General features: G+C 37.0%; 1 protein-coding gene across 1 annotated transcript in view; it reads left to right on the forward strand.

Moving 5' to 3' along the window:
- Nucleotides 1–242: 242 nt before the first annotated feature.
- Nucleotides 243–16,494, forward strand: part of LOC115436862 (netrin-G1-like) — a 102,439-nt gene continuing 86,187 nt past the window's right edge. Inside the window, exons 1-2 of the mRNA XM_030159829.1 lie at nt 243–328; nt 11,376–11,515. Of these exons, the coding sequence (XP_030015689.1) occupies nt 243–328; nt 11,376–11,515 (226 nt within the window). The remainder of the gene's footprint in view (nt 329–11,375; nt 11,516–16,494) is intronic.

A 16,494-nucleotide genomic window follows, 5' to 3' on the forward strand; every position in this document is an offset into this window, starting at 1 on the left:
AGATAAGATAAGATAAGACTTTACTGATCCCACCATGAGGACAGTTCATAGTTTGCAGTAGCAACATACAAATAAAGCACAAGTAAGACAAAGACAATATACAGTGTGAAGCATGAATATGAAGAGAAAATTCATTCATATACATTTATTTATATACATTTAGATTTAAATAGTATTGCTCCTACTTACACTGGGGGTAAAAGTCTGGTGCTGAAGGAGCTACTCAGGGCCTCTATAGTTCGATGCAGGGGATGGGAGGGGTCTGCATGATGGATGTCAGCTCGGCCAACATCCTTCTGTCCGCCACGTCCTCGATGGAGTCCAGCGGGTAGTCTAAGGCTATGTTCAGACTGCAAGCAAATGTGGCTAAATCTGATTTTTTTGCCCATATGTGACCTGTATCCGATCTGTTAAAGATAGTTTAAGAGTCCGACCCAGGCCACTTCCATATCTGTTCCTTAATCCGATATGTATCTGATACAGTAATGGAAAAAATTATTAGACCATCAAAATCATCAAAAAATTAAGTACTAACTCCTGAGTGTATCCTGTGACTAAACAGACAGAAAAGAAAACATGGAATGCCTAAAAGCACTGTTTTTTGTCAGTACAATGCCATAGCTATTGATGTAAAAATGTGATTTGGTTATTATCAAGAAAACCATGGAAAATGGCTAGATATCAGCTCTGAAATTAAACTCTTATGAGCTGTTGTTTGTTATCATTATATTTGTCCAAACAAATGGACCTTTAGTTGTAACAGGCATTAAAATGATCAGGACATAGAGAAAAAGGGGTGGTCTAATAATTTTTTCCACGACTGTATTTTGCGATGCGACTTCAGTCTGAACGGCTAGGTCGCATTTATACGACCTTTACGTCATTGAATGTGACAAACATCACAATTCTGCCGCCCAGGAGTGTTACTTCTGTAAACACAGTACGTGCCTGCGTGGTCATGTTTATTCAGGACCTCTTTGGTCACTTCAGGGTTGCATTCAGTTCATACTCAAAACTGATAGAAGTCGCATTTAATCCAATCCAACTTTGTTTAGAAAGCACTTTAAAACAACCCCAGCAAACCAAGTGCTGCACAGAAGACTAAAAGCACAATAAAAATGAATAAAAGCATTAAAAAACATTCAAATCAAATGAAATCACATAAATAAAACAAGTTAAAATATGAAAACAGAAACAAAATGTCAACATTGCACAAGTGTTAAAAGGCCAAGGAGAACAGGTGGGTTTTCAGAAAAGATTTAAAAACAGGTAAGGAGGAGGCCTGTCTGATCTACAGAGGCAGGTTGTTCCACAGTCTGGGACCAGCAGCAGCAAAGGCCCGATCGCCTCGGAGCTTGCACATTGCTCTGGGCACCATCAAAAGCAGCTGATCAGCTGATCTGAGAGAGCGAGTGGGTGTGTATGTGTGAAGGAGCTCAGAGAGGTAGGGCGGTGCAAGACCATGGAGGGATTTAAAAACAAATAAAAGTATTTTAAAATGGATTCTAAAATGGACAGCATTTAAAGGTGGGGTCTGAGATCTTAGAAAACAGTTTGAGCTAGCTACGTTTTGAAATACTCAGTTCAAAAGTCCAAACCCCTTTCTTCAGATGTCCCTCCGAAGCCACGCCTCCAGAGTAGTGGCACGCGCAATGCTTGTTCCCGAGAGTTCACAAGCGCTGCACAGCAACAATTCGCCAGCTGAGGCTAAGGCTAAAGCTAAGGCTCTGCTCCGTCCTGGTCCCGGCTTGGGATCCGATGCTGTCTACAGTCCAGTCCGGCCTGGCCCCGGCTCCATCGCCTGGGGATCCGACGCCGACTACGGCCTCGGCTGAACCTCCGGCAGACCTCATTCAGTCTCCTCCAACACCCCCGCTCTTCCAGAACAGCCCCAGTTCAGACCTATGTGACAAATGTTATATTTCCTAGTGGTTTATGTTAGTGATAAAACAGTTTGCCGGTGAACTTTCCATCCTAATATAACTAATATAACCAGGTTCTGGCTTCGCTTCCTGTACAAGCGCTTGCCTCTGGGAACGCAAAGAGGGGTACGTGCAGAGGGGGTAAGGGGGGAGGGGTGAATGGCAGTTGAGTTTGATAGACATATCACCGTTCAATCATTTTGAGTGGGCGCTCAAAATGATCGGATGGTGTTTTTTCAGTCTTTCCATTCCACAGGTGACTAATTTTTTTAATTTTTGCGTTAGAGCATTTAATTAATTAGTTGTAATCGGGTGTGAAGGGGATTTAAGGAATATAGTAAAAAATGCTCCAGAAAAACATCTCAGACCCCTCCTTAATGTGAAATATGAACGAGTACACCAAACAATTGGATTTCAGCAAAAAATCCAAATTGTGCATGAAGACCTGCTGTCTGAACGTAGTCTAAGACAGAGCAGACTCTCTTACACAGCCCATTTAGTCTCCTTCTATCTCTGTCTGTATTACCAGCTACACAGCACATGATGGTAAATAGTATTGCAAAGGCCCCCACAGCGTCATAGAAGAGCCTGTCCACTCTGAAGGACCTCAGTGTCCTCAGAGGGTGGGGGCGACTCTGGCGTCTGTATTGTTTGTCCAGTCCAGTTTATAATTGAGGTGAACACCCAGGTCCATAATGGAGTCCACTATCTCAATGTCCAAGGCCCAGATGTTCTCCTGTGTGTGTAGTGGGGATGACCTGCGGAAGTCAATCACACTCTCCTTGGTTTTACTGGTGTTCAGAAGGAAGAGGTTCTGCCCACACCAGTCCACACCAGTCGATTCCTTTGCTTTTAAGAAATATTCTGTTCATGCAGCCTTCCTTTTACAAAATCTCTGTCCATAAAACGAAGCAAAAACAAATACAAATGCTGAGACCAAACATTGTTTCTATTGGACTTTAAACTGAGGACACTGTGTGGACACCATAATACTGGATGTAGCAAATGCAGAGGTTATAATCCGCCATGAAAGGAATGAAGAAGAGAAAGAAATGCCCTTAGTAGCCCCTCATTGGGGAAATTCAATATTTTTCACTATTTTGTACAGACACAGAGGGTCAAATACACACACGAGTGTCTGAGAAAGAAGACTGTCACATGGTTAGGTGACCCAACCAGTTAAAGCTACACCGCATAATGTGGCATTTTTACACTTTTCTTTTGTAATCTTAAAATGCTCCTAAAAGTGTGTGTCAAACTAAAATGTAAAAGAAATCCACCAGGTTTTGAAACTCAAAAATGTTTCATTCTCATATATTCTGATAAAAGTCTGACCAATCATTTTATTTGGTCTGAATAAAATAATTGGCCGAGATTGGCTGAGCCTCCTGTCAGTCATCCGTTACCGCCGTCCCGCATCAGATGCCGGTACCTCTGAATCTGACGTTTCACTCGCGCTGCCTCTCGTCACTGACAGTAGTCTCCTGTCTAGGCTGTGAATGGATAGAACTCAAATGCATGTGTTGAAGGGAAAAAACGGATTTATTAATGGGGGGGGGGGGGGGCTTATTTCAGGAAAATTTTCAGATTCAGCTTTAGCCCTGATTTTCTGATGCTACAAGATGTTCTAAGCAGTCCTGTGTAATTACCTCCGCCAAGGAGGTTATGTTTTTGCCAGGGTTTGTTTGTTTGTCTGTCTGTTTGTCTGTCCGTTAGTGTGCAACATAACTCAAAAATTAAGGACAGATTTTGATGAAATTTTCAGGGTTTGTTGGAAATGGGATAAGGAAGAAATGATTAAATTTTGGTGGTGATCGGGGGTGGGGGGGCCCACGGGGGGGCCCATTTCCAACAAACCCTGAAAATTTCATCAAAATCTGTCCATAACTTTTTGAGTTATGTTGCACACTAACAGACAGACAGACAGACAAACAAACAAACAAACCCTGGCAAAAACATAACCTCCTTGGCGTGGGGGGGCCCACAGGGGGGGCCACTGATCAGCCTTGGCGGAGGTCTGCGCTCTCCGAGTGCTTCTAGTTTTCTTTTTTTTTTTTTTTGAAATTTTCATCCCAACCCCCCCCCCCCCACCCCGAAAATTACTTTTTCAACCCTGAAAATGTTGGGTTTTTTTTTTGCATCTTTCAAACCTTCTTCACTTTTGATAAAGTACAATGTAGCAATATGCTCATGTTGGGCCCTTAAATGTTTTTTGTGAGACATGTCATGTCTTGAGAGTGCTTTGCACTACAAAAAGGTGTAGTGTCAAGGTCAAATTATAGGTCAAAGGTCACCCAAATGGTCAAAAATGCATATTTGATGGAATTAAGTTGTTAATGTGGGTTCTTCCAAATGTTGGGCTCAGGTTCTCTCTTCAGAACACATCTTTTGACTACAAACAACTTCCATTCAATAAGACACATTAAACAGAACTATTTACTCAATGTATTCTCCATACAGACATGTCAAAAAGAACAAACAGTAGTTTCACATGACTTTGACATTTACATGTACTGTATATGTCCTGTTGTGGGTGACACACTGGTGCAGTGGATAGACCTGGTGCCTCACAGACACAAGGTCCTGGGTTCAATTCCAACACCAGTCCATGGGTGGGACCTTTCTTTGTGGAGTTTGCATGGTCTCCCAGTGCCCTCCAGGTACTCTGGCTCCTCCCACCATCCAAACACATGCACTGATAGGTTAATTGGTTATTCTAAATCACCCATAGGTGTGAATGTGACAGTGATTATTTGTCTCTCTATGTTCAGTCTGTGATGAACTGGTCACATGTCCAGGGTGAACCCCGCCTTCGCCCATAAGTAGCTGGGATAGGCTCCAAGTGACCCCCGTGACCCTAGTTAGGATAAAGAACAAACACATTGCACTGGACAAAAGAGTGGAGAAGCTAGGAAAGTTGCGATTTTCAGAGTTCAAAAAGTAATTTTTGGGGTGGAGGGGGGGTTTGGATGAAAATTTCAAAAAATTACATAGGAGTGCTTAGAACAGGGGTCTCGAACTCAGTTTCTTTCAGGGGCCACATTCCGCCGGATTTTATCTCAAGTGGGCCGAACCAGTAAAATAATAGCATAATAACCTACAAATAATGGTAACACCAAATTTTTTTCTGTGTTTTAGTGCAAAAAAACCCCATTAACCCTTTCATGCATGAATTATGAGAACCTTAGTCAAGATTTTTTTTTTCCTGAGTGTTTTTAGAGTGTTCCTTTTAGGCACGAAAAAACAATGCAATTGATTTTTTTTAATGAACTATTTTTCATGGAGTTCCAAAAATTGTCCACTCAGCTGGACACCATGTGTTTAATTTTTGAAGCAAAGAACCATGTATTTAAAACACAAGATCAGAAAGTGATATACTGTGTGAAAACTATAAAATAAAAACATTTTTATCGCAGCTAATCTGATGTTTTCTCACATTTGATCATATTTCCAATTATTATAGCAATTTATTTACACTCAAAGATGTTACAGCAGATCAGGTTTATTAAGAACAGCAAAGTTTCAGTAATGGTATGAATGTCAGTGTATTATGGGATGGTGCATAAGTGTCCACTGTGCTGGCTGATATGGAACTAAAACAACAAAACCCACAATATATAAAAGAACAGCTGTAGAATAACTGTCCACTGTGGTGACCACTATGCATGAAAGGGTTAAATTATGAAAATACTTACTTTTAAAATATCCAAACAAAAAAGATGTGAATAACCTGAAAAACTGAAAATTCTTAAGAAAAATAAGTGCAATTTTAACAATATTATGCCTCAACTTATCATTTCTACATGTGCATTATGGATCAGATCTACAAAGACACTAAACACTGAGTAACAGGCAGAAAATTGTTCAAATTGTGCTTAATTTTCTTTAGACATTTCAGGTTGTTCATATTTTTCAGGTTATTCACATGTTATTGTCACAGGATAGTTTGTAAATATAAATATTTTCATAATTTAATGTTATTTTTTGCACTAAAACAAAAACAAAAATTTGAAGTTGTCATTATTTGTAGGCATAGTGTAATATTATTTTTTCACATCAAACCAAGAGGAAAATATGGAGTCATTATTTTTTGTAGGTTATTATTATTTTACTTGAGATCATATTGAACCTAAACTAAAATGAGTTCGACAGCCTTGACTGTGGAATTTTTGCACTTTGCAAATTCATCCCAGGGGCCGGATTGGAACCTTTGGCGGGCCGCATTTGGCCCCCGGGCCGCATGTTTGAGACCCCTGGCTTAGAACATCTTGTAGCATCAGAAAATCAGGGCTAATGTGGTATTTGATATTAAGCCCCCCCCCCCCCCCCCCCACGTTATTAACAGAAACAACAACCAAGGGGAACAAACCGATTGCAGCAGTCAGAGTCTGATGAATGAAGGATGGAGATGAAGTCCAGGAGTCGGGTGGACTCAGGTGGAGTCGGGTGGACAAAGCTCAATTTTTATGAGCACAGGATTCCACGTACATGTACAAGGTGTCACACATTGAAGGATTATAAATGCTCATGTTCAAATTTTTACTAAGTGCTGTGAGACATGCAGTAGGCATCGGTAGGTTTAGCTTTAACTTCTATATTCACCTGCATTTGACGTTTCAGGTGCAGCTTCATCACACAAAGAAAAAACAGACATGCACAAAATGGGGTGCAACGCCATTGTTTTCCACACTCTCTGTTTTCCTTGTTCTCTCAGATACTCTCAGATTTTCTTTAAATCTCTATTTTGTTGCCTAAAACACTGTTTTGTATGGATGAGAGAAAAAAGTATCCATTTTGTGAAATATCCACATTAGTGTAGACGGGGCAATAAAGTATGTCTGATTTCAAATAGCATGGTTTAACAGCATATTTTTCACTTTATGCAAAACTGTATTAAACCATCAAGGCCATGAAAACTGATTATGAGCCTGAAAGACATATTCCTCATATGCATCAACACCAGGAATAACAAAGACCAGCTGTATATGTTAATGTTTCAGAGTCATCAAGGTAATTAAAGTTTTCTGTTTAGACGGTAATACATACATAATACCTATTGATAATTAAATGATAATTAAATAGTCTAACTCACTGGATAAATAACCATTGGTCCGATATTTCAGTTGGTAAATTCCTTCCAGTTTTAGCAACAATGCACTGAAAATGACAAAGATTATGACAAATGCCGACCTGCTTGGTTCTTTGTGGAGTTTTCCTTTGCAGAGGATTAGTCATTTTAATGCCAGCACTCACAAGTTTACATTGTCAAAACACCAACATCTTGTACATCCTGCCAGCACCACTATAAATATAGTTAGAAATGTAGTTAAACCAAAGATCTTCTGCCCAAAGATGGCATAGCATGCACTTTACCAGTGATATGAAGCAGGTCACTTCCGTCTTGTAAGTGGTCATGGTCAGAAGAGTTGGGTATTGATTTACTTTGCTTGTTTTAGATATCTCACAAGATGAGTCAGAACCACAAGCCTAAAACAAAGTCTACTGATCTGTGTGAGCTATGGAAAATAGATCCAGTGTTTTCTTGGGCGACTTTTGGAGGAAAGAATGATAAAAAATAAATAAATAAACAACTCTAAATTGCATTAACGTCTCCCATTAGAATTAACCCTTTCATGCACGAATTATGAGAACATAAATCAAGATTTTTTTCCTGAGTGTTTTTATTCTTCTTTAGGCATGAAAAAACAATGTCATTGATTTTTCTGTTTTTTTTTTTTTTTTTATGAACTTATTTTCATGGAGTTAAAAAAAATGTCCACTCAGCTGGACACCGTTTGTTTAATTTTTGACGCTCAGAAACATGTATTTACTGACATACTGTGTGAAAAATATTAAATAAAAGCATTTTTAACCTCCTGAGACCCAGAATGCATTTTTGTCCTCTGTAGGGGACAAAAGTTTGACAGTTTTACTAAAAAAATGCTGTCCATCGTAAAGGACATCCCATTAAAAAAATATATAAATAAAAATATTTTTTTTAAAAATGTCTTGGGGATGAAAAACAAACAAAAGGAAAAAAAAAACTGTTGTATTATGTAGTTTCCAATCAAGACAATTGTTTAATGGAAAAAAGCAAAAATGTCACTTTCCTGGGTCTCAGGAGGTTAATGCTGCTAATCTGATGTTTTCTCACATTTGAACATACTATAATACTAGTTATTACTCACTCAGATAATATGCAAAAGAAGAAAACCTCTGTTACTACAGTCTAATAACAATTAGTAATTGATTTAGTTAAAAGAAAGGAAGTTACAGGAATGTCAGTGTATGGGATGGTGCATTAGTGTCCCTGTGTTGGCTGATATGAAACTAAAACAACAAAACCCATGAACATATGAGAGAACAGCTGGAGAATAACTGTCCACTGCAGTGACCACTATGCATGAAAGGGTTAAAGGGGACAGGAGCGTTTCTTAAAGTCACAGATGGATCCTTCAAAGATTCATTTACAGAAAGCTGTATCATCAAATTTCTCTGGATGTTTGTTCCAATGGATCAAGTCCAAGATCCTTCCAAGGACTGAGTTGTAGATTTGAAGAAGTGGCAAAGATGTTTTTGTGGAAATGTTCCTCAATGAAAAAGAGGAACTGCAAATTAAAAACCTCAACAAAGGGAAATAAAGAGCTGCTCACTTTGCTGCCGCAATGTGAATTTAAATATAAAGTTTAAAGCTATTATGCAAGATGTGTCAGGTATTTTGTACGTTATATAATGCATTTCACTGTTGGAACCACCATCCTGTTCATTACAGAGCAACCATTCACGTGTCTTCAAAGATATTCCATCATTCAACAAAGACCAGCATCTGGTCAGAGTCCGGCTCATTGATAAAGACAAGTCTGACTGTCGTTTACTGCCACAGTTGGGAGACATCTTTGGTCCCTTTGACGCTCTTCCACACTATGTAGTGGAGCTTCATCAAGTAAATGCACACAGAGTCAAGTCAAAGTTGGAGATCGAGCAGAATTGGAGCCGCATAAAGTGTTTATTCATACACAAAATAAACACTGAGTTGTTATCTGCAGCAACAACTGACTTTTTCACTCTGAGAGACCATTTTTTTGCCCAAAAATAGGTTGGGTTTTAGCTATAGACCACAGGTGTCAAACATGTGGCCCGGCCCGCCAAAGGGTTTTAGTCCGGCCCTTGGGATGAATCTGTGAAATGCAAAAATTACACTGAAGATATTACCAATCAAGGATGTTAAAATCTTTTTGGGTCATTTCAGTCTAAAGTGGATCAGACCAGTAAAATACTATCATGATAACCTATAGATAATGAAAACTGTAAATTTGTCTCTGTTTTAGTGTAAAAAAAAAAAAGGAAAATTACACAAAAATGTTAACATTTACACACTAGCCTTTTACAAACAATTTGAATATCTGAAATGTCTTAAGAGATGTGGAATTTTAATAATATTCTCCCTGTTATTTAATGTTTGTGTATTTGTAAATCCACTGTGATCTGTAAGTTGTGATTCACATGTATAAATGATAAACTAAGGCATAATATTGTTAAACTTGCACTTATTTTACTAACGAATTTTTAGGTTGTTCATATTTGTTCATGTTATGTTCAAGTACAGGGTGGGGAAGCAAAATTTACAATGAACATTTAGTTGTTTTTTCTCAGCAGGCACTACATCAGTTGTTTTGAAACCAAACATATATTGATGTCATAATTATACCTAACACTATTATCCATACCTTTTCAGAAACTTTTGCCCATATGAGTAATCAGGAAAGCAAACGTCAAAGAGTGTGTGATTTGCTGAATGCACTCGTCACACCAAAGGAAATTTCAGAATAGTTGGAGTGTCCATAAAGACTGTTTATAATGGAAAAAGAATGACTATGAGCAAAACTATTACGAGAAAGTCTGGAAGATACTATTAAGAAGAATGGGAGAAGTTGTCACCCGAATATTTGAGGAACACTTGTGCAAGTTTCAGGAAGCGTGTGAAGGCAGTTATTGAGAAAGAAGGAGGACACATAGAATGAAAACATTTTCTATCATGTCAATTTTCTTGTGGCAAATAAACTCTCATGACTTTCAATAAACTAATTGGTCATGCACTGTCTTTCAATCCCTGCCCCAAAATATTGTAAATTTTGCTTCCCCACCCTGTACAATTCGTAGATGTAAACATTTTCATTATGGAATTTACTTTTTTCACTCAAAAGTTCTTATCCTATTATTTCTATTGTTTTACTGGTCCGGCCCACTTTATATCATATTAGACTGGATGTGGCCCCTGAACTAAAATGACTGTGACACCCCTGCTATAGACCTTCCCTTTTTAACCATATTTAGAACATTATTTTAGTCATGTTAGAGCTCGTCTTTTTGGCTTTGTCCATGATAGGGTAAGTTTTTACTGGTCTCTATCAAGGTTATTATCATTAACAAAAACTAACGAAATGACGAAAATTAGAATTGTACAAAAACCTTTTCGTTAACTGAAATAATAAAAACTATAATTAAAAGAAAAAATGGTAACTAAGTGAAACTTTATTGTGTGCTTATAAAACTAAAATGTATAAAAATTGTGGATAAATTCCCTTCGTTTTCGTTTTTGTCAATGTCAGATTGATACGAAAGCGATTTATTTCGCTCTAGCAATTTTAGCTAGCGGCACCATACGACACTTCACAGTCCGTCACTTCTCATCACTTCATTTAGTCGTCTTCCTCGTTCCCACTCTACCTGGAAACATGGAGACTAAAGTTGGGAGAAAGCAGCAGAGTCCTGTCTGGGATTTATTTGAATATGACAGCGAGGAAGATAAAATACGAAAAAACTAAACTAAAACTAAGCATTTAGAAAAAAATGAAAACTAATAAAACTAGCAAACCTGCTCTAAAACGAATTAAAACTAACTGAATTAGAGGAAAAAAGCCAAAACTAAATTAAACTCAAGTATAATGAAAAATCCAAAACTATTAGAACCTTGGTCTCTACCTAGATTGGACAGCATATATACATATGCAACTATTTCCCAGTATTAATTTATTATATGTAAATATGTAAATTTTTCCTGGAATATGTAAATTATTTCCCAGAATGTCCAAAACTGACACCATGATGTGAAAACTTTCCATTGGCACATTGTCTTTTTGTAGCAGTTCTCCCAGGAAAAAAGTCAGCTACTCTGGTACAATCTTCACATTACACTATGAATAACCTCTGGTATGCAAATGAATAATATTTTTGATTAAAATACTGGTTTGTGACACCACATGACCAGCCAGGAAGTTTCAAGGCCTGGATTAACCAACACTTTGTGCTGCTCCAGGTCCTGTGGCCTCTGCTGGTATACACTTCTGTCAAGGGTCTCCACAGTTAAAGCTCTGAAACAGACGACCGGGAACTAGTCGCAAAGATAGATGTACTGCTGTGTTGTTTGAGCGTTGCCTCTCTGTTTGACACTAGTAACACCTTACAGCTCTGCAGTACAGCAAAGGTGGCAACAACAGGCATCGAGGTCCAACCAGGCAGGAAGTGGAGCGCAGCCAGATCTCTGGAGGTGGCAGAAGGCTCCGGTGGAGAGTGCTGCAGCAAGATAGGCCAGCGTAGGTTTCATCCCTGTTACCAGAGTTGAAATGTGTCTGACGAAAGACCCAAAACACCCAATGACCCCTGGTTAAATCACTGATAATGTCCAGAGCACATTCACGAAATGTATGTATGATTGCACTATTTCTACTTTGTCTCTTTTAATATTTGTTGCACTGATATGAAGAAGCTCCCCCAATTTCGTTGTACAATGTATAATGACAATAAAGAGCATTCTATTCTATTCTATTCTATTCTATTCTATTCTATTCTATTCTATTCTATTGTATTCTATTCTATCTATTCTATTCTATTCTATTCTATCTATTCTATCTTTTATCCGTTGATAACTGGAACATTAATTGGAAAATGAAGTCATAAAGACAGACATACTGAGAAAAGAAAGCACAGGATGCATCAAAAAGGAGAAAAGGAAATATAATCAAACAGCTATTAAAAGGATTAAAGGATGGTAAAGTCCTCCAGAATTAAATAACAGTAAATTATACAGTGACATAAGAACGAATTAAGAGGTCAAGTATAGCACATGAAAAGAAAATGTTTAATCAGATTTTTGAAATATCTATATTTTAGGTCAAGCTAAGGTTGTTCCATATGGAAACAGAACTGATAAACTCTGTATTTATGCTGTGCCTGGAATTACATTTATTAGTTTTCTACTAAATGTCACTGAACTAAACTGTTTCATCACAGATGTGTTGATCCGTTTGAAGGACTCTTGTCTGGTCTTTGAAGGAACCGACAACCAAGGACGTATCCTTGGGTCATTTAGGAAGGTTCCTAATTCAGTGAAATAACCTGGAAGGATTTCAGTGTCAGCCGTGATAAAAGGTGTCTGAATTCTCTACATGCGAAGCAAAGGATGTTCAGTGCTTCCTCTGGTATCTCTTTAACCCTTTCATGCATGAGTTATGAGAACCTTAGTTGAGGTGGTGTTTTTTTTTTTTTTTTGAGTGTTTTTATTCCTCCTTAGACATGAAAAAAACAATGAGATTGAGGTTTTTTTTTTTTATAGATTTACAAAAATGTACACTCAGCTTCACCATGAATTTTATTCTTGAAGCAAAGAAACATGTATTTAAAACCCAATATCATAAAGTGATATGAAAAATGAAATGAAACCATGTTTAATGCAGCTAACCTGATGTTTTCTCACATTTTAACATATTCTAATACTAGTTATTTCTCACTTCATGGAGATAATATGCAAAAATAACAATTAACAATTGATTTCCACTCAAGAACCAATCAAGCACAGCAAAGTTCAGTAATGATATGAATTGCAGTTTATGAGATGATGCATAAGCGTCCACTGTGTTGGCTGATATGGAACTAAAACAACTAAACCCATGAATATACAAGAGAACAGCTGTAGAATAACTGTCCACTGTAGTGACCACTATGCATGAAAGGGTTAATCATAAGATGCACTAGACTACATGTGTCAAACATGTGGCCCGGGTGCCAAATCTGACCCGCCAAAGGTTCCATTCCGGCCCCTGGGATGAAAGTGCAAAATGAACCTGAACAGTCCAGGTTGTCCAAATCATTTTGGTTCAGGTTCCACATACAGACCAATCTAAAGTAAAAAAAATAACAACACAATAACCCATAAATAATGGCAACGACAAATTTTCTTTGTGAACAGTTATGTGGAAAAACTGTTGTATTGTTGTCCTGTAAATTATTGTTTGTTGTAACTGTATGGGTTAATTGTATGTTGTAACTATGTGTTGTGTGTATGTTTTCATGCTGTCTCTTGGCCAGGACTCCCTTGAAAAAGAGGTTCTTAATCTCATGGGATCCTTTTCCTGGTTAAATAAAGGTTAAATAAAAAATAAATTTAAAAAAAAAAAAAAAAAAAAAATTAAGTGAAAAAAATACATTACCTGTGAAAATATTACATTTAAAAACTATTCTTTCACAATAAAATGCAATAAATACATGAATAAAAACAAACATGAACAACCCAAAATGTACAATTTGAACAATATTCTGCCTGTGACTAAATGTTTTGTGCATTTATGGATCCACTGTGATCTGTAGTTGTGTTAATAATAACAGATGGAATATTGTAGGAATTGTTCAAATTGTAGTTCCAAACTCCAAAATTTTAACAATATCCTGCCTGTTACCAAATTTTATGGCACTGTGTGTAAATGTACACGAATAAATAAGTTGAGGCATAATATTGTTAAAATTGCACTAATTTTTCAATGAAATTTCTGTTTTTTCAGGTTATTTACATCTTTTTTGTAAAATGTAACTATTTTCATAATTTAATTGGGTTTTTTTTGTACTAAAACAAAAAGAAAAACTTGGATTTGTCATTATTTATAGGTTATTAAGTTATTATTTTACTGGTTCTGGCCCGCTTGAGATCAAACTGGGCTAAATATGGCCCCTGAACCAAAATGAGTTTGACACCCCTGCACTAGACCATCCTTATCCTAAGTAGAGAGAATGTCTTCTAATAGTTCCTTAGAACAGCAACATCAGCCAGTCCAACTGTTCATGAAAACAATGATTGACATGACATAATGATAATGATGCACTATCCATTGTATGCCCTCTGGGAAACAGTGGACTGTGAATTGGATCTTCAGGAGGAAGACAAATGCAACTAAATTAGGAATTTAAGTGCATTTGTGTTTCGAAAAAAAAAAAAAAAACTACTTAACTTATACATTTTGGCATAAGATTTTTTTTTCAATAGTAAATTTAACCCTTAGGGGTCCACGGTCATGGCCCCGTGACTGAATCACATGACATTTTCAACGCACCGTAGTAAGTCGTCAGTCATCACATATCACTGGGTCAGTTGCATCCAAAATTACGGACTTGAAAGCCTCCCAATTTTTGTTTGATATTGATAGAGCAAATACAACTGGAGATATGATGTTTGAAACCGGAGCAAACAAACAAACATGAGTAAAGGATGAAAACGAGGTGGGGCGGGCGTTAAATTTCTTATCATATCGTCATCGTGTTTTGTCCTTTTTCAAAATGGAAAAAACTGGCCAAATCTGCAGTTTCTAATTCACAGACTGCATTAGCACTGCAGGTAAGGGTGTGAATGACCCCCACCTGAACTGGATGTGGAAACTAGGAGGACCGGGGGGGCATGAAAAAAACAAAGAAACACCTATTTAAAGATCTGCTTTTATGTCAAATATTTGAGTATAGTTTTAATTTATTACAATTTTAATTGTATATACCTAATATTTGGAACCAATATCACTTTTAAAGTCTTTGAAAAGATTTGTTAAGCATCTTTGTGTTATTTGTGCAATAAATTCTATAAATTTTTCAAATCTGATTTTATATTTTTTGTGTGTTATTTGGCCTTTTATGTTGATACAATAGGTTAAAGTGAAAAAAATAATAGGCAGATGACATAGATGAAGTTGTGCTAGAAAAAAAAAGATACCAAACATGGGTATAGTAAACATTTCTTTTATAGTATATAAGATAAAATCAAAAGTACTCAAAAACGGTCAAAATAGGCTCAGACCCCTGAGGGTTAAGACTGATTTTTGTAGATTTTCAGACCTTCTTCATAACTTTATGACCACCTTGCATTAATGTAGCCTGTTATTATATAATCCTATTAATTCAGGAATCATATGGATAATATCAGTGGATAGACTGAGGCTGACTGATAACATACTATATTTTCTGTATTTCTATTGAAACCATTGAAATTCTGCTTTTCACTAGGGTCATTTTGCATTAATCAACACAGGAACACACAGGGTAAAGTATACAAAATGTGCTTTTTCTATGTTGTACTTTCACCACAGATCCACCATCTTGTGCAAGTGCGGTCAGACTCACTCACACCATGGCGTCCTTCTAAACTCGTCATTCCATCTGTCCTTAATATCATGACGTTTCCCAGCAAGGTCAAGGAGAACTGGTTAGATAAGTAGATAGGAGGTAATTTCTTGGACTTCTTGGCCATATCTCTTGACATTGAGAGACGGGGAGAAACCCATGTGACGCCATGAAATCACTCTTCACTGATGTCACGTTTTTAATCACCATTGGTTGAATTAGTAGCGTTGCACCTTCCCAACACTGATCACACACCAAGTTAAAGTAAATTTAGAATGAATTGAATGTATGCTAAAGGTGATGAACAGTCACAGTTCAACACGTGTATTAATACTTGCCAAAGTGACTCACTCTACTAAAAGAGATGACTGATATCAGTCCTGTTCTGTAACTGAAGTTATTTTTCTCTACTTACTTTGAAGAATCTTTTTTGATTGATTGATTGATTGATTGATTGATTGATTGATGTATTTATTTTGATAATGAATGTGGAAACAGAAGAAAATAAATAAACAAAACACTTAAACATAAGACAGAAGACATATACATATTCGGAAAGGAGTGAGAAGAAGCATAACTTATAAAGTCCCACCCCTTCTCTTTAAATAATTAATAACAGTAATATCTAAGCATATCTACTGTATACTATAATATGCCTGTTACTTATTATTAAACCATTTGGTTTCTGGCTTTATTTTATTATGAACAATATAATATGATTTACATAAACACATAATACAGTAACACATATATGTAAATACATATTCATACTCATATATGTACATGTACATACACACACACACATATATACACCACACACACCACACCTGTACTGAAAAAAAACATAACTAACTGAAACTGTATTGTGTGCTTACAAAACTGACTAAAACATTTAAAAATTATGGATAAAATTCCCTTTGCTTCCGTCTTTGTCAACGTCGGATTGATACGAAAGCGATTTATTTCACACTAGCAATTTTAGCTAGTGGCACCATACGACACTTTATGGCCCGTCACTTCTCGTCACTTGTCATTTAGTCGTCTTCTTGTTCCCACTCTACCTGGAAACATGGAGACTAAAGTTGGGAGAAAACAGCAGAATCCTGTACAGGATTCATATGAATATGACGGCGAAGAA

Source organism: Sphaeramia orbicularis, chromosome 17, assembly GCF_902148855.1.
Source record: "Sphaeramia orbicularis chromosome 17, fSphaOr1.1, whole genome shotgun sequence".
Classification (NCBI taxonomy): domain Eukaryota; kingdom Metazoa; phylum Chordata; class Actinopteri; order Kurtiformes; family Apogonidae; genus Sphaeramia; species Sphaeramia orbicularis.